The 18,050-nt window shown below is 48.9% G+C and overlaps 3 protein-coding genes across 3 annotated transcripts in view; 2 read left to right on the forward strand and 1 right to left on the reverse strand.

Moving 5' to 3' along the window:
- Nucleotides 1–18,050, forward strand: part of LOC107049234 (olfactory receptor 14A16-like) — a 164,388-nt gene that overhangs the window by 23,919 nt on the left and 122,419 nt on the right.
- Nucleotides 530–1,081, forward strand: LOC121107978 (olfactory receptor 14C36-like; the record flags this gene model as incomplete). The annotated part of the gene is made up of 1 exon (XM_040654623.1): nucleotides 530–1,081. A coding segment is annotated over one exon (552 nt), but the record flags the coding sequence as incomplete, so codon positions are not given.
- On the reverse strand, nucleotides 10,615–12,241 carry LOC107049221 (olfactory receptor 14J1-like). The gene has a single exon (XM_040654535.1). It carries the CDS (start codon nucleotides 11,626–11,628, stop codon nucleotides 10,660–10,662), a length of 969 nt encoding a protein of 322 aa, XP_040510469.1. The 5' UTR covers nucleotides 11,629–12,241; the 3' UTR covers nucleotides 10,615–10,659.

The raw sequence follows: 18,050 nt of genomic DNA on the forward strand, positions 1-18,050 counted from the left end.
TCATCAAATTCATTTCAAGTTACGGATCTAAATGAATATTCTCCTAAGAGAAAGAATAACTTCTATAGTATAGCAGGAGGAGTATCCTGAGAATGGTCTTGACTCATCATTATTTCCTTCACTCTGAACAGGACTCCATGCCCAGGAACCGCAGATGCCCAACAGCAGCTCCATCAGCGAGTTCCTCCTCCTGGCGTTGGCAGACACGCGGCAGCTGCAGCTCCTGCACTTCTGGCTCTTGCTGGGCATCTACCTGGCTGCCCTCCTGGGCAACGGCCTCATCAGCACAGCCGTAGCCTGCGACCACCGCCTGCACACCCCCATGTACTTCTTCCTCCTCAACCTCGCCCTCCTCGACCTGGCCTGCATCTCCACCACTTTCCCCAAAGCCATGGCCAATGCCCTCTGGCACACCAGGCACATCTCCTACGCAGGATGTGCTGCACAGGTCTTTTTCTTTGTCTTCTTCATCTCGGCAGAATATTCTATTCTCACCATCATGTCCTATGACCGCTACGTTGCCATCTGCAAGCCCCTGCACTACGGGACCCTGCTGGGCAGCAGAGCTTGTGCCACCATGGCAGCAGCTGCCTGGGGCACTGGGCTTCTCTATTCCCTGCTGCACACTGCCAATACATTTTCCCTGCCTCTGTGCCAAGGCAATGCTGTGGATCAATTCTTCTGTGAAATTGCCCATATCCTCAAGCTCTCCTGTTCCAAATCCTACCTCAGGGAAGTGGGACTCATTGTGCTAAGTGTCCTTGTGTTTTTAGGGTGTTTTGTCTTCATTGTTGTGTCCTATGTGCAGATCTTCAGGGCTGTGCTGAGGATGCCCTCTGAGCAGGGACGGCACAAAGCCTTCTCCACGTGCCTCCCTCACCTGGCCGTGCTCTCCCTCTTAGTCAGCACTGTAGTGTTTGCATACCTGAAGCCATCCTCTATTTCCTCCCAATCCCTTGACCTGATGGTGTCATTTCTGTACTCAGTGGTGCCTCCAGCAGTGAATCCCCTCATCTACAGCATGAGGAACCAGAAGCTCAAAGTCACACTGGGGAAACTGATGTCATGGATGCCTCATTAACAATAAACTTCTCATCTCTCTCTAAATGACTCACAGATTGTCCCATAGCAGGCCTGTATTACTCTTCACTGTGTATAATATTTGTTTTTATTATTATTATTATTATTTGCTCTTGTTATATGTTTGTTAATGGTTCTTATGCTGTTACAGTAATAGTTTGATTCATTGCATGCCTGCTGAGACATCAACCTGCTCTCTTCCTCCTGGAGCCCATATCTGATGTGGATCAGAGCTGACTCTTGTATCCTCTGTGTAGTGTCTCTGTATCTGCAGGGAAATGAGGTGTTTGCAGTCTTCACTGTGGCAGTGGGGATGTACCGCTGCATGGAATGGGGGGATTCCTGTCATTCTTGCTGCATCTGAACATTCCAAGTGCTATTGGAAATGCTCTCTTATCATTCCATTTGCTTTGCACACCCACAGACTCCCAGGGAGGCGTTTAGCAGCACTCGGCGTCATCCATCTGGGTCTGCTGCTCACCCTGATCAGCACGGCCAGCACAGAGCCACCCAGGAATGGCCATGGAGGTCAGAGGAGGGATGGATAGTGGTGGGAGCTGTCCTGGGCATGTCATTTCCCTGCAGATGCTCGTATGACCAGGAGACCTATGACCTTGTGGTTGTTCCTCAGCCCCTGTCGTTACTTTGGCACTTCCCCAAATACCACCCTTGGACAAGACTGTGTGGGTGCTGGGGGCAGCTGGAGCACCAGGGTCTGGTTGTGACCATACACAGGATGAGCCCTCTTCTGGGTGCTCTGCAGGGCTGAATCCTCTGGGAGCCTTCAGGAGGAGGGAGCAGTCAGAGGTGATCCTGGGGCCCTGGAGACCACCTCATGCCCATGGGGCCACAAAGCAGGGTCCCTCAGGGCACAGATCCAACAAAGCTTCTTGTTGCATGAACAGAAAGGAGACACTGCTCAAGGAAGCTACCACCAGCCCCAGACCTCAGACCAGTGGTTCCCAGCAGCACTTTTCACCGTAATCTGCTGAGGGCTGAAATGGGACCACTCCACATTCCTACTGGGCTCAGTGCCTGCACTGGGGAATGGGCAGCCCGGCCTGGTCCCTATCAAGGCCCAGAGCCCAACAGAGCCCGGAGCAGGGCTGGCTGTGAGCCGTGTGGGATACACTGGGACTGGACAGGGTCCAGCTGGTGAGGGAGCAGAAGGACACTGCGGGCTGTCAGGGCTGTGCTGGGGGCATGCTGCCCCACACAGTGCCTGCACAGAGCTGCCAGGCGCTGCCTGTGGGTCAGTGGGGGTGGTCTGTCCTGCAGGAGGGAATGTACATGGACCCTCATGCTGTAGGACTTGGACCACAAAAGCACCCTGGAACTCAGTGCCCAGCTGTGCTGTGCTCACCTTGCCTGGCTCCCAGGTGCCCTCCATGCTGCTCTGTCACTGCCTCTCAACAGGACGGGAGAAAACACAGTTACAAAATTCCTGGGTTGAGAAAAAAGCATTTTATTCTTTCCCTGCTTATAACCTAATGACAACAGATTTTGTGCATTAATCGTAGCAAATATAATGCAGGTTTTTCTGCATAATATTAATATTAATATATTATAATGCACACTTTGGAACAGCTATTGAACTCAGTGTCCCTTTCACTTTAGTATACCAAATGAACCTAGACCTAATCCACTGCGGTTTTGACTAATACTTTATAGAATCTGTATCATTTCCAACACTGACTTTTCCCACAGTTTGTTAGGATTTCTTATCCCTCTTGTTCTTTATGCCTTCTGCTGGCTTACCAGAGACAGGGGAATGACCATGAGCTGCATTCCTAAAGTTACAGACCTCAGCCCTGAATTCAAGGCTGTCCTACTGGTTACTACAGAAAGAATGACTTCCAAAGCCCATTGCCAGCCTTGTTCCTGCTGCGGGTCTGTCACCTCCAGAGACAGAAATAACCTCCAAAACACCATCTAGGCACGTTTGTTCCAAGGTGGTGAGTTCGGCTTGCACAGTTGACCTCACCTCAACATATCTATCCCTGCCTCGTGGCCCATTGCTCAGCGCTAGGGCAGTTCCGAGGGGCCTGCCAGCTGCCTCTTTCTGCTCTGCCCCGAGGTGCTGCGCTCTGTGCGCTGAAACCACGTGGACAGTGATTAGAGCATGGTGGGGAAACAGCCCAGGGCCGGGACCTGGGACTCGGGACCGTGACATCCCCTCGCCATGAGGAAGGTTTCTTCTAGGGGGTCCTGTTTTGGGACTGACAGAGCGGTGATCTCTTCAGCTTGATGGGAAGGTGCCTGGACCAGATGCTCTCAAGGAGGGCTGATGAGTGCTGAACTGAGAAATGGAACTGATGTGCGGAAATCAAACTCTACAACCACAGAGTAGTTATAACACAGCTATGTTTAATCAGCGCTGCACTGACACCGGATGCAGAGGGGATAATGCCTCCGAACCTGCATACTGGAGGGCAAGAAAGGTGCATACTTAAGGAGCAAGCTGATAACATACACATTAGATGTCCATGAAAAGGCTGGTTTATTACTATGTGTTCCTAAAATTATTGACATTCATCCTCCTCTCCTCTCCGTCCCGCCCAAGTCTTTTACACATGCTCTTTTACACATGTGTATCTCTCGGTTGTCTTTCCAGTGAAGGTCATCATGTTATTTTCCTGGGCTTGGGTCAGGATGGAGAATACTTGGCTGGCTCTGGTTGGTCGTCTCACCAATCCGCTGCTTCTTTGTTAATTTGTGGTTTTATGGTCCGAGCCTGCTACCTTGCATTCCAGAGATAGGATACTGTAGAACAAGTGAAGGCAATGACAGAGCCTGTATTTGTGAAATAGGCACTGGAGGAAAAGATATCAGAAAGGAATTGACTCACTCCTCCTGGTAACAGTGTGGAGAGAGGGACAAGCCAAGAAATGTGACACTCCCCCCGTCCGTACCGTCACGCCACTGGAGAGCAGGGCAGGGGCAAAAGGGGGACCCGTACAGACTCAGACTGCACAGTAAGTATTGCAGAGGCGAAGGGGTGGCTCCAGACCATCCCCCCTGCTCCAGACACCCACACACTCATGTAGCCCACCCATTGGTTCAGGCTGTGACCCTGAAATTCTACTACAGATAGATAATGATATTATTTGGAAAAATGGGAAACCCGCTGTTTGTGCTAATTGTCTGTAGAAAAGCATCTGTTATCGGCAGCGAGAACCTGGCTTAGCAAGGTCAAGTAAACCTGAAATAAAGGGTGAGTAAATGCTGTAGAAAAGTGTGAATAAACTCAGAGTAAAGTCTGAGCACACCTGGTGCAGTGTGTGACTAAACCAAGAGTGAACTGTGTGTGTAGACCTGAAGTAAAGTGTGAGTAAGACCCAGACTAAGCTGTGAGTACACCCTTAGAAGAGTATGAGTAAAGTCTGGTGAAGTGTGCATAAACCCAAAGCAAGGTGCGAGTAAACTCAGACTAAAGTGTGAGTAAAACCCAGAGAAAGGTATGAGTACACCCGGTGTAGAGCATGTCTAAATGTGGCAAAGTGTGTGTAAATCGGGAAAAAAAGTGTGGGGAGATGGAGTTAAGTATGGGAAGACACAGATTTAAGTGAGATAAAACGTGGAATAAAGTGTGTGCAAACCCTGAGTAAAGAGAGAGTAAATATGGAGTGGAATATGTGTAGAACATTGGTACAGTGTGAGAAAAACCCAGAGTAAACTTTGAGTAAGCTTGAAGTAAAGAGTGAATAAACCTGGAGTAAATGGTGAGTAAAAGCCAGAGAAAAGTTTGAATACCAATGCAACATGTGAGTGAAACCGAAGCAAAGTGTGAGTAAAAGCAGGAGAAGAGAATAAACCCGGAGTAATCTGTGACAAAACCCACAGTAATCGCTGAGTAAACGTGAAGAAAAGTGTGAGTAAATGAGAAGTAAAGTGGAAGTAAACATGGAGTAAAGTGTTAATAAACATGGAATACAGTGTGTGTAAAATACACAGTAAAGTGTGAGTACACCCAAAGTATAGAAGTGACCAAACCCAGAGTAACGTGTGTTACCAAGTATAAAGTGTTAGAAAAACCCAGTATAAAGTGTTAGAAAAACCAGGATAAACGTAAGAGTAAACCTATTGTAATGTGTGAGTAAAACATGAGTAAAGTGTGAGTAAAACCTGGAGTAAATGTCATGTAAAATGCTGAGTAATGTATGGGCACCCACAGAGTAAACTGTGAGTAAAACTGGGGTCAAGTGTGAGTGAACCTGGAGTCAAGTGTGAGTAAAAACCTGAGTAAGCTGTAGGAGCACACGGAGTAAAATGTGAGTGCACACAGAGAAAAGAAAGAGTAAACCCAGAGTAAAGTGCGAGGAAACCAAAAATAATATTTGAGTAAAATCCAAAATAAAGTTTGGGTAAACCTGGAGTGAAGTTTGAGTAAAGCGGGAGTAGAGGGAGAGGAAACCACTAAGTACAAAGTGAGTAGACCTAGAGTAAAGTGTGAGTAAACACCCCACAAAGTATAAGTAAACAAGAAGTAAAGTGTGAGTAAACACAGAGTAAAGTGTGAGTAAACGTAAAGTGTGAGTAAACCATGTATAATGTGTGAGTAAATCTTCAGTGAAGTGTGACTAAAACCCAGAGTAAGGTGTGAGTACAGCTGGACTAGAGTTTGACTACACCCAGCACAGAGTGTGAGTAAAGTCAGAGTAAAGCAGGCGTAAAGTGTGAGTAAACCCAGAATAAAGTGTGAGTAAAACCTGAAAGAAGTTGTGAGTACACCTGGAACAGAGTGTGAGTACACCCGGTGAGCAGTGTGTGTAATACCTGGAAAAAGCTAAGAAGAAAGCTTGAGTAATGCATGAATGAACCCAAAGTTTGAGTTAAAACCAGAGTAAAGAGTGAGAAAAATATAGAGAAAAGTGTGACTAATCACAGAAGTGTGAGTAAACCTGGAGTAAAGTGTGAGTAATTCTGGAGTAAAGTGCGAGTAAAACATGAAGCAAGGTGAGAGTACACCTGGAGTAAGCAGTGAGTAAAACCAAGAGAAAAGTAAGAATAAACACGGAGTAAACTGTAAATAAACTTGAATCAAAGTCTGAGTAAACCTGGAATAAAGTGTGAGTACATCCTGAAGTAAGGTGTGAATAAACCCGGTGTAAAGTGTCATGAAGTAAATGGTGAGTAAAACCATGTGAGAGGTAGATGGTGTTTTTGCAGTGGAAATTCCCAGTCACAAAGAAAGCTGCTGAACCGAGCAAGGTTGAGACTGGGGTGTTCCGACCTGGGTAGAATTGGCACAGGCAATACTAGGTAAGGTAATTACATAGGGCAGGGGAGAGTCCGGTACAGGACAGAACTAGTGGGCAGACTGTTGATAATATTGTCCTCCTAGCGCCATAAAAAGTACAGAACACACCTAAAAAAACAAAGGATTGGTAACAGACACTGTATGGAAATGTCAGGTAGCAACAGCATAGGAAGGTTGAGAGCCTGAGACGCTCCACCAATGAGTGCCAGGAGAGGCTTTACCTGCGTCGGACCCGGGGTATACAATGGGATGGATTTCACTGACTAGTTGTGCAATTTCTCCCTTGTCAGTAGGGGGGTGCGCCCATTATTGCACTAATGAATAAACTGCTCTTCACAGAGATCTTGGCCTGATTAGAAACTGTTGACCTTGAGCGTGTTTCTCACATGGATGTACAGGTGTGCCATCCTGGGCTGAGAGTGAGTTGGCCATAAACAAGAAAATTTTGCAGTCAGAACCTCTTATAGCACAATCAGAATGTTTTGAACAGAGCAAGGCCATCTCATTTTTCACAAGATTCTCCTCCCCCAAGTCTCCAGCCTTCATTCTGTTGACATGGCAATGCTGTTCCAAGCCTTTGAGACAATTCCAGGCACACATCAGGCAAAGTGTTTCTCCTTGGTCTGCTACGTAACGCAGGACCTGAGGGCTGACACAACTGCAAGGAGAAAGGAGAACAGCGTGGTGCTGCAAAGAGAGCAGCACTGAAAAGACCCCGTCCTGCTGCTGCCCATGGCCGTGGCTCCAGGGAAGCAGCAGCAGCACAACTGAAAGGCAGCAGAGAGGGAGCGGCCACCGGGCGGTGAGGGGCAGCCCCACAGACAGCAGGGCTGCAGCTCCGTGTGGCAGCTGGGCTCTTGGTTCCTGCACCCCTCCTGTGTGCAGGCCTGCTCTCTGGGATCCAGGGGAGGTGAGAGCTGAGATCAATGATATTCTGATGTTTTCTTTATCGATTCAAAGAGCCAGATTACTCTTGTCCAAAAATTAGGATTGCCACCCAGAAGACAAAGGTAGAAAACAAAGAAGAAATGTGATGAACAGTATTGCTTTATTGGGATTAAAATTATCATATGAATAACAAAGAGGGAGTGAAAGCAAAAGAGATGAAATAAAGGCAGTCCAAGCTTTCCCATTATACTGATGCCAAAGCAGAATGTCTCCAAAGTGTCCTGATAGCTTGCTTGATCTCCTGGTTCCTCATGCTGTAGATCACGGGGTTCATGACTGGAGGTACCACCGTGTACAACACTGCCACCAGCAGGTCCAGGGATGGGGAGGAGATGGAGGGCGGCTTCAGGTAGGCAAACATGGCAGTGCTGACAAACAGGGAGACCACGGCCAGTGAGAGAGGCACGTGGAGAAGGCTTTGTGCCGTCCCTGCTCAGAGGGCATCCTCAGCACGGCCCTGAAGATCGGCACATAAGAGAATAGAGTAAAAGAAAAAACATCCAAAAAATATCAAGGCACTAAATATGATAAGACTAAACTCCCTGAGGTAAGAACGAGAGCAGGAGAGCTTGAGGATCTGGGGAATTTCACAGAAGTACCGGTTTATGGCAATGCCTTGGCAGAGTGGTTGATGGCAATGCCTTGGCAGAGTGGCAGTGAAAATGTATTGGCAGTGTGCATCAGGGAATAGAGAGCCCCGGTGCCCCAGGCAGCTGCTGCCATGATGGCACAAGCTCTGCTGCCCAGGAGAGCAGGGCAGTGATCCAGCTGAGGCAGTGCAGGCATCTCATCCCTAGATGGAAACACTGGGGCTAGAATGAGATTCAGCTCCACATGGACCCACAGGAGCTGAGATTACTCTGGTTCAGTTCAGGTGTGCACAAGGAGTTGCCTGCATGTGAGCTCCTGCTCTGAGTCCTTGGTCCTACAGCGGGCAGTCAGTTGCTCACACACAGACCCTGGGTGGTGACCAAGGTGCCATCGGTGCACCTGGATGTGTGTTGGTGCTTGTAAAGTGTGTGGGAAATCCCTGTGATAGACACCTCCTTCCTGAGCATCAGCTGAGGGCCAGAGAGGAGATAGAGGTATTCTTGGCCATCCTAAATGACAACAGACCCCTGCATTTGGGCTGCTCAAGTGTGCATTTTTCCACTTGTCTTCATAGAGTATGCAGAGTTATGCAGCTGACTAAATGGATGAGCTCATGAAAGCAGAGCCAAATCTTTTTCTCTTCTTCAACAGCTGCATATTCTGGACCTCAAGGCACTACAAAGCTAACACACATGGTTATTCAACTGATGAAACCTCAGTTTTAGTGGGCTCTTACATGAATGGCATCAGAAGCAGCCGAGTGTCATGCCAGTTCCCTGGGCTGTCCAGCACACTCACATGCAGCTGCAAATGCAGCACAGGGCCTTCAGGAAAGCCATGCCTTAAGAGCGTCTGTGCTGCTTGGACAAGCCTGAGCCCCACAATGGATCTAATGTCTATTTACCATCTTCTGAACACAAATATAATAAATGAGCTATCCAGCCAGGCTAAATCCAATGGTGTTTCCCCATTAGGGTGGTTTCTTATGTGTTTTTACACTAATGAGAAAACCAAAACATGATGAACTAGAAATTTTTGTACAGTAGGAGGCCTGAGCTCTTGTTTGGACCACAGGGACACGGTTAAATGGCTTCCAGAACTGGACTGAAGCACAAAAGGGATACAGAGTCTTTATGATGAATGGGCGAGGAGACAAGGAAGGGCGACTGCCCTCTGTGAGGGTGCACTGAGCTCTGCCTGGGGATGGCAGAGCAGCCAGGTCAGAGAGAAAGGAAATGGCCAACTGAGGAGACCAACCGTGTCTGTTCCTGGCTTCCTGATCAGGAAGAGCAAGTGGAAGGTGCCCTCTACAGACAGATGGGAGCCTCATGGTGTCAGGCCCTTGTCCGCATTGTGGGCTTTTTTCACTCTAGTGTCTGCTGCAGGGACAGCACAGCAGGACATATGCCACCCTGGAGATCCCTGGAGAGCACTGATGGCAGCTTCCTGACCAAGCCATAGAGGAACCAAAGGGGAGAGGTGCTCTGCTGGATCTCATACTCACCAGGAAGGAAGGGGTTGTAGGGAAAGTGAAGAATCAAAGAGAACCTGGACTGTGGTGGCCATGGGATGGTGGAGCTGAGGAGCCTGAATGGGGGGGCAAAAGACAAGCTCGCACCCTTGGGCTTCAGCAGGGCAGACCTAGGCTTGTTCAAGTGTCTGTTGGGTACAGTCCAGCAGGGTAAGGCTCTCAGCCGAATAGGGTCAAAATATGTGGTAACTATCTCAGGATCACCGCTTCTAAGCAGAGTTAAGTCCATTCCAAGAAGTGGAAGCCAAGTAAAAATATCGGAAGTCCTGCAGGAATGGTAATGGATTGGCCTGGTCAAACCCAAACACAGAAAGGAAGCAGACAGGGAGTGGAGGCAAGAAGAGATCACCTGGCAGCAATGCAGGGACTTTGTCCAGCGTACCTGCTGAGATGAATTTAGGAATGTTGGAGTTAAACTGCAATTCAATGTGCCCAGGCATATCAAAGACAAGAAGGGCTTGTAGAAAGATGTAGGCTACAAAAGGAAGGCTGGGGAGAATGTGGGCCCAGCGTAGAATGGGGCAGGGAACCTGGTGAGACAGGACATGGAAAATCTCTGATACTCCTTTCCTTCCTGACCTCACTGTTTATTAGTTGGACTGGGCTTCTTGGAATCCTAGGTGCCAGAGACAGGAGGGAAACGTTGGTGCAAGGCAGATGTGCCCTTGGTGATAGAGGAGTAGATAGGGAATGCCTAAGCAAACAAGATCCTGAGTTGGAAGAGTGACAGGAGTCACAGAATCTTTGAGCAGATTGGGTTGGAGGGGCCATAAATACCAGTTCCATCCAGTTCCAACTACCTTGCTGTGGGAAGAGCTGTCAGCCGGTACATCTGGATGCCTGGGGCCCTTGACATCATCAACATCGGCAGGGATGGGGCAGCCACAACTTCTCTGGGCTACCTGTTCCACACCTGTACCGTGCCTCACATCATGATCTATGCAATGGAAGGAATGCCTTCCAAACATCATATGTAATGTCCGTGGCTGTACCCCCCCCCACATCCAAATGAGGCAGGAAGGAAGAAGACCAAAGGAAAAGTACTATTTGAAAGCTTGTTAAGTATCTTTTAACTTATTCAGGGAGCCTGGCTCCATGTTTACACGAGCTCTTGGTGTGAGAAAACAGAAAGTGGAAGGGAAAGAAGAAGTGGAATAGACTGCAACATTTTTACAGATTACAGTATCACACTTACACACACACACACAAAATCAAACATACATAAAGTATAAAGAACCATCCCTGGGAATCATGTGAGGCAGATGCGCATTTTATTGAAGCTGGAATAGTGCACATTTTGCAACACTTTGCTGAGAGCATGCTTGATCTCCTTGTTCCTCATGCTGTAGATTATAGGGTTCAGCGTTGGAGGGAAAACAGAATACAGAAATGACACCATCAGATCCAGGGATGGGGAGGAGTTGGAGAAGGGCTTCATTTGGGCAAAAGAGCCAGTGCTGAGAAACAGGGAGACCACGGCCAGGTGAGGGAGGCACGTGGAGAAGGCTTTGTGCCGTCCCTGCTCAGAGGGCATCCTCAGCACGGCCCTGAAGATCTGCACATAGGACACAACAATGAAGACAAAAAACACTAAGGCTAAACAGACACTAAAAAGGAGAAACCCAACTTCCCTGAGGTAGGATTTGAAGGATTTTGAGCAGGAGAGCTTGAGGATGTGGGGGATTTCACAGAAGAACTGATCCACAGCATTGCCTTGGCACAGAGGCAGGGAAAATGTACTGGCAGTGTGCAGCAGTGAATTAAAGAATCCAATGCCCCAGGCAGCTGCTGCCATGGTGGCACAAGCTCTGCTGTCCATCAAGGTCCTGTAGTGCAGGGGCTTGCAGATGGCAACGTAGCGGTCATAGGACATCATGGTGAGAAGGGAATATTCTGCTGAGAGGAAGAAGACAAAGAAAAAGACCTGTGCAGCACATCCTGCGTAGGAGATGGCCCTGGTGCCCCAGAGGGCATTGGCCATGGCCTTGGGGAGAGTGGTGGAGATGCAGCCCAGGTCGAGGAGGGCGAGGTTGAGGAGGAAGAAGTACATGGGGGTGTGCAGGCGGTGGTCGCAGGCTACGGCTGTGCTGATGAGGCCGTTGCCCAGGAGGGCAGCCAGGTAGATGCCCAGCAAGAGCCAGAAGTGCAGGAGCTGCAGCTGCCGCGTGTCTGCCAACGCCAGGAGGAGGAACTCGCTGATGGAGCTGCTGTTGGGCATCTGCGGTTCCTGGGCATGGAGTCCTGTTCAGGGTGCAGGAGATAATGACAAGACAAGGCAATTCTCAGTGACACTCATCCCACCATTTTATAAAGACTTTTTTTCTTTTAGGACAGTGTTCATTTATTTCCATCACTTGAATTTAACTTCATGAGGTTCATGATTCTATAAGAAGTAGAAGCTGAAGGAGCTTTAGCCTTCCTCTCGTTTCCTAATCATATCCCAGCCTCCTGGATATTTTCCTCATAGGAGCTGTTTCCATGTCTCATGTCTTTACCCTGTCTGCACTCAGGGCGCCCATCCCTAACGCTATGCACTTCAGTTTCTCATAGGGAAAGCTGCCTGTTTGCAAGGTAGTTCCATGTTCATGTCTGTAGGAAATAAATAAATAAATAAATAAATAAAATAAAAAAAAAATATCTCAGCTGGTGCTGCCCTTTGGGAGAGGAGAGGCTGAGAGCACACGAGGAGATTTCTCATATAACAGCAGACTGAGAAAGGTACAATTCAGGATTCTCAGAGATGTGTTCATAATTCACATCTCCCTTCAGATTTCTGCCTCCAAGTCTTTCCCCTTCCTTAAGAACAGAAAATAGAAAATCCCTTCCTTGTCTCTCCTCTTGCAACGAGCTCTTGGAAACACTCGGGGGTGCAGTGCAGCTGTGATCCCCCTGCCCCAGGCAGCAGCTGTGGCAGCAGAAGGCCCCTGCCCTGCCCTCCAGGGGGTCTCCTTCCCCCCACACGTCTGCCCGCAGCGCCCTGGGCAGCTCCCCGGGCAGGCTGAGTGCTGAGCCTGGCAGGCGGCAGAGTCCCTGCCCCGGCACACAGCCCCTGGGGCACAGCAGGGACCCTGCTCTGCACCACAGCCCTGGGCACCCGGCTGCACCCCCGGCTGCACAGCCTGCAGCCATCCTGGGAAACGCAGCCCTCAGCGCTGTGCTCTGACACTACAGCATGGAAGACCTCATCTGGAGCATGTTTTTCTCCACAGTAAGGAAACATGTTGTGTCTTCAGCCTGATCTGCTGTGGGTTGTTTTCAAACTTAGTGATCCCTCAGGAAATGTGGCTGCACTGCCTGTAGCCAGAGACTTACCTTGTCAAGAGCTGTGAGCAATATTCCTCCTCCAGTGTGCTCACAGCCTGCTCACACTCCTTTCTCTTCTATCCTCGTGCCACCTGCAGATCTTTCCCCCAGCCCTGCTGAGCTGTGCAGTAGAGCTGCTCCTGTGCACAGCTGTCTCTCTGCAGCACTGCCCACTTGTAGGAGCTCCCTGTATCCCAGAAGTCTGGTCCAGCTCAGCAGCAGAGGATGTCATTTTTATCCTTCCCACTCATCTCCCCTGAGATGTCCCTGGGGCTCATTTTGACTGTACTTTGAAATCTGCTGCATTAACCACCAAATGACAGTGACCAATTCCAGACACATGGTTAGTCCTACCAGCAAGTGTTTGCTGTAACAAAAAGGGCACACAGAGAAGGACAGGGAGGGGTGGACTTCCCCTGGGCATGGCAGTAATCCAGCTGAGGCAGTGTAGACATATCATCCCTATATGGAAACCCTGGGGCTGAAATGAGCTTGAGCTCCCCACGGGCCCACAGGAGCTGGGATTCCTCTGGTTCAGTTCAGGTGTGCACAAGGAGGTGCCTGCATATGAGCTCCTGCTCTGAGTCCTTGGTCCTTCAGCGGGGAGTCAGTTGCTCACACACAGACCCTGGGTGGTGACCAAGGTGCCTGGGGTGCTCCTGGATGTGTGCTGGTCCTTGTAAGCTGTGTGGGAAATCCCTGAGATAGACACCTCCTTCCTGAGCATCAGCTGAAGGCCAGAGAGGGGATAGAGGTAGATTTTGTATCTATTATTTTCTTTGAGGATTTTGTATCTTTTTATTTTTTATTCTTTTTTTCTGAAAAGGACTACATTTTCCAGAACGATGATAGCAGGACACAGATGCCTTCAGGTACAGAGACACAGACAGTGGTGCCAGTGCCAATGCCCTGTGTCTAATATCCAGTGCCCACTGCTGCTCTACCCTGCTGTGTATTTCATGTCCCTCATCCTCCAGGTGTCTCCAGCGCTCCTAAATCAATGGCCATGCAGAAGGACATGTTTTCAGCAGGCCATCTGGACACACGCTCTTCCCACTCCTTTCCAGACTTCCTCATCCCTTGCTCTTTCTTCACTCAGATACCTCCCAACTATCTGGCTGATCTGTGACCTTCAGAGAGATTACTGGAACCTGCTCCATCTCTCCAAAGTCTGATGGACTCTCTTGTCCACTCCTTAACTCTGATTATATCTATCCCGTCCTATCTCTGTCTAACTCATTTCTTGTACAAATATTCCTTGTGAAAGACAAACCTCAGTAGATGCAGCTTGGACAAGACATGCAGTTGCATTCAATTCATTCAATTACATCATGTTTCTTTCTGTTTGTTGGCAAAAAAAAAAAGGAACTCTTTCATTGCCCACATGCAGCTGGTTCTCTGAGGAAAGGCAGTGGGAGTTGGTGCAAAGGAGGTTTAACAGTGAGCGGGTGACTCCAGAGGAGAAGAGTGATGAGAGGAAAAGTGATGCCAGTCCCATGGGGCCAATGGGAGTAAAAATGGAGTGGGGAAGTTGAGGAGGACGTTTGTCCACAAGAGTGACAGAGCAAAGCTCATTAGGGGACACCCTGGATCAGTATCAGTTGCAAAGTGCTGCTTAAATTCTTGTTTAAACACAACCATAAATAAATAAATAAATAGGGAGACTTCTTAAATGCCCATTGGACTCTTCCTCTTTAATCTTTCTCCAGATCCCTTTTCATTTTGTTGTGCAAGTTCTGAACACCTGAAGAAGATGACAGGAAGGCACAAGGCACAGGAGGACTCTTTAGGTTGTAATGGGACCCATGGGGGCATTTGCTGCTGAGTCCATCAACCACCAGTGCAGAGAGCCAATGGCATGAAGTGCTCAAGAAGACCAAGTCAGAAGGAACAGAGAAGTTTCTTGGAGTATTAATGGGCCCCACTGAGGGCCAGTAACAAGCAAGCTTCCCCAGGGACTTGTTAGAGCAGATAATTGGAAGCCATGGTTACAGGCAGGCAAAGGCACTGGGATGGTGGCTGTGATGCTGAGAAAAGCCTCCTTTGTGTTATGAAGCAGAAAGGCCCAGCCCTGATCCCCAGACCCTTGGCAGGGAGATCCTGTTCCTCCTGCTGGCTCAGGGCCCTTCCTGGGGCAGTGGGATAGGGGTTTGTATGAGGTCAAATGAAAGACAAGGGGGCAGCAGCTCCCAGGCTCTGCCTGGGGTGCAAGGATGTCGTGAGGCCCAAGTCCCATGTGGGCAGTGTATCTCATCCCAGGCTGTGGGATGTGAGAAGGGCCCAGTCTGAACAAGCAGTCAGTGACAATAAAACTTGGAACTTCAGATCTCTGAGGCCTAGCTGTACGCTCCATTTCCTCACTGGGAGTGTTTGGTTCTGGGGATGACATGTCTGATGCTCACCCACATGCTGAGCTCCTGACTGACTGCTACTCCACTGCTCTCATATCAGCTGTGATATAATACAGTGGTGCTGTACTCACTGAGCTTGTCTCCCCTTAACAGCACAGTGACTCTGACATCACTGTAATCCTGACCACTGCCACAACTCAGTAATTCTGACATCACTGCTCTCTACACCACTGAGACAACACAATCACTCAGGTGTCAGTAAGCTCCTATACACTGCGACAGCACGGTGACTCCAATGTGATCATGCTTGTACCCACTATCATGGAATCCTCAAATATCCTGTGCTGGAAAGGGCACACAAGGATTATCAAGTCCAGCTTCTGGCACCACAGAACCACCGAAATAGCAGACCGTATCAGTGAGAGTGTTGTCTGAATGCTTCTTGAACTCCAGCAATCTTGGTTCTGTAACTCCTTTCCTTGGGGTCCTCGTCCAGTGCTCTGCTTTGGACACACTCCCATAGTTTTATGTCCTTTATGTTCTGTGGAGCCCAGCAGTGCACCCAGTGCTCCAGGTGAGGCCGCAGCAGTGCAGAGCAGAGATGGACAATGACCTTTGCACAACCAGGACCCCCAAATCCCTGATAGCAAGACATTGTCCCATCCCCAGTCAGTGTGTATGTCCAGGGTTGACCCTACCCACTTGCAGAATCCGGCACTTGCTCTTGTTATACTTCATGTGGTTGCTGCATGCCCAGTTCTCTAACTTGTCCACATCTCTCTGCAAGCCCTCTCCACTCTCACTGGAGGAAACAGCACCTCCCAATTTGGTATCATCAGCAAACTTGCTCAGAACATCCTCTAGTCCTACGTGCAAGTCACTGATGAAAACTTTAAGGAGAAATGGCCCTAAATGGAGCCCTGGGGAGCTCTGCTTGTGACCGTCCGCCTGCCTGATGGAACACGTTTACTGTAATCCTTTGGGCCCGTCTCATTGGCCAAATGCTCACCCATCACATTATGTTTTGTCTAGTGGTATTGCAGGAAATTTTATCCTGAAGGATACTGTGAGGAACTGTATTCAAAGTTCTACCCAAATCCTAATAGTTACCATCAGTTGGCATCCTTTCGTCAATTACATGGGTGACTTCTTCATGAAAGGACATCAAGTTAAATAGGACCTTCCCTTCATGAACTTGTGTTGGTTGTGACCAATGACAGAATTGTCCTTCAGGTGTTTTTCAGTGATTCCCATCATCATTTTCTCCATAATTTTTTCAGGCACCAAATTGAGACTGTCAGGTCTGTAATTGCTGATTTCATCTTTCTTGTTCTTCTCTCCAACTGGAACAATATTTGCCAGCTTCCTGCCTGGAAACTGGCATGACCCTAGGCTTCTTCTGATGCCATTCAAATGAGAGCCCAGAGCAAATTGAGGTGTCATCAGTGAAAGTATGTAGATGTGCCATTGCTTTGTAATGCCTTGAAGGGCAGAGTGTGACCAAGACAGCAGAGAGGAAGATCTGTCTCTTCTGTTGTGAGCTCATCCATTTGGTCAGCAGAATAACACGAAATCTCCTTGGGACAGATGCAAAAGGCACACTGGGTGCCCTAAGCACAGGGCTGTGGTGGCATTTAGGATGGCCAAGAATACCTCCCTTCTGGCCCTCAGCTGATGCTCAGGGAGGAAGTGTCTATCTCAGAGATTTTCCACCACACTTTACAAGCACCAGCACACAACTAGGATCACCCCAGGCACCTCAGGCATCACTGAGCGTGTCTGTGTGTGAGCAATGCAGCCCTTGTTGAATAAGGACCAAGCATTCAGATGAGAGGCTCACACACAGACACCTCATCGTGCACATCTGAACTCAGCTAAGAGGACTTCTGGCTCCCATGGACCTCTGGGGAACTGAACACCATTTCAGCCCTGGTGCTTCCATCAGTGGATGTGATGTCTAATCCTAGGGGTAGGATGAGATGGTTGGATAGTAATAGGACAAAGGGAAATGGCTTTAAAGCAAAGAGAGGAGATTTAGGTGAGCTTTTAGGAACAAATTTTGTACTCAAAGGAAGTGGAACAGGTTGCCCAAAGATATACTTGCAGCCCGATCCCTGAGGGCATTCAAGGTCAGGATGGATGGGATCCTGGGCAGCCTGATCTGGTGGTAGGCAGTGCTGCCCATGGCTGAGGGCTTGAAACTAGGTGCACTTTAAAGTCCCCTCCAACCTAAGCCTTTCTATGATTCTGTAATTTCATGCTTGCACTCCCTCAGATTTACCACTACCGAGACAGGGGAACTCCACCCCACCCTGTCCTTGTCTGTCATTTTTGTTATGGGTCATGAGCAGAGGTTCCCAGATTTGGCATTTACTTCTCTCATGGTCAAACTTCTTTTGATACGAACAACCGTGCTTCTGGAATCCAGTGGACATGCTGATTGATTGAGCTGACTTTGAAGTACGTTCTGCAGTGATGACTGTGCAGTCTTGCAGGAACTGTCAGCTCAGGAGGGCCGTGGATATCTGCAGGGAAAGAAGGAAATCATCACCTCTGCTGCTGAGCTGGGCCGGACTCCTGGGACACAGGGAGTTCATACAAGTGGGCAGGGCAGCAGAGAGACAGCTGTGCCCATGAGCAGCTCCTGTGCACCAAACAGAAAGGCTGGGGCCGTGATCTACAGGAGACAGGAACGAGAGTAGGAAGAGAGCTTACAGGCTGTGTGGAATGTGATCAGGCTGTGAGCTCACTGAACAAGCACTGCTCACAGTCTTTGAGAAGGTAAGACTTATGCTACAGGCAGTGATTTCCTGGAGGAATCACTGAAGCTGGGACATCCCATTGAAGACCTGGCTGCAGACAAGCTGTTTTTTTACATCATGACAAAGACCAGCTCCATATGAGATCTTTCTTGCTGCAGCATCAGAGCACAGCCCTGAGGGCTGCGTGTCCCAGGACGGCTGCAGGCTGTGCAGCCGGGGGTGCA

Source organism: Gallus gallus, chromosome 33, assembly GCF_016699485.2.
Source record: "Gallus gallus isolate bGalGal1 chromosome 33, bGalGal1.mat.broiler.GRCg7b, whole genome shotgun sequence".
Lineage (NCBI taxonomy): Eukaryota > Metazoa > Chordata > Aves > Galliformes > Phasianidae > Gallus > Gallus gallus.

What these genes read in the sequence shown, in the direction of transcription:
- LOC107049221 (XM_040654535.1), bottom strand. Translation starts at nt 11,628, where the DNA reads ATGCCCAACAGCAGCTCCATCAGCGAGTTCCTCCTCCTGGCGTTGGCA.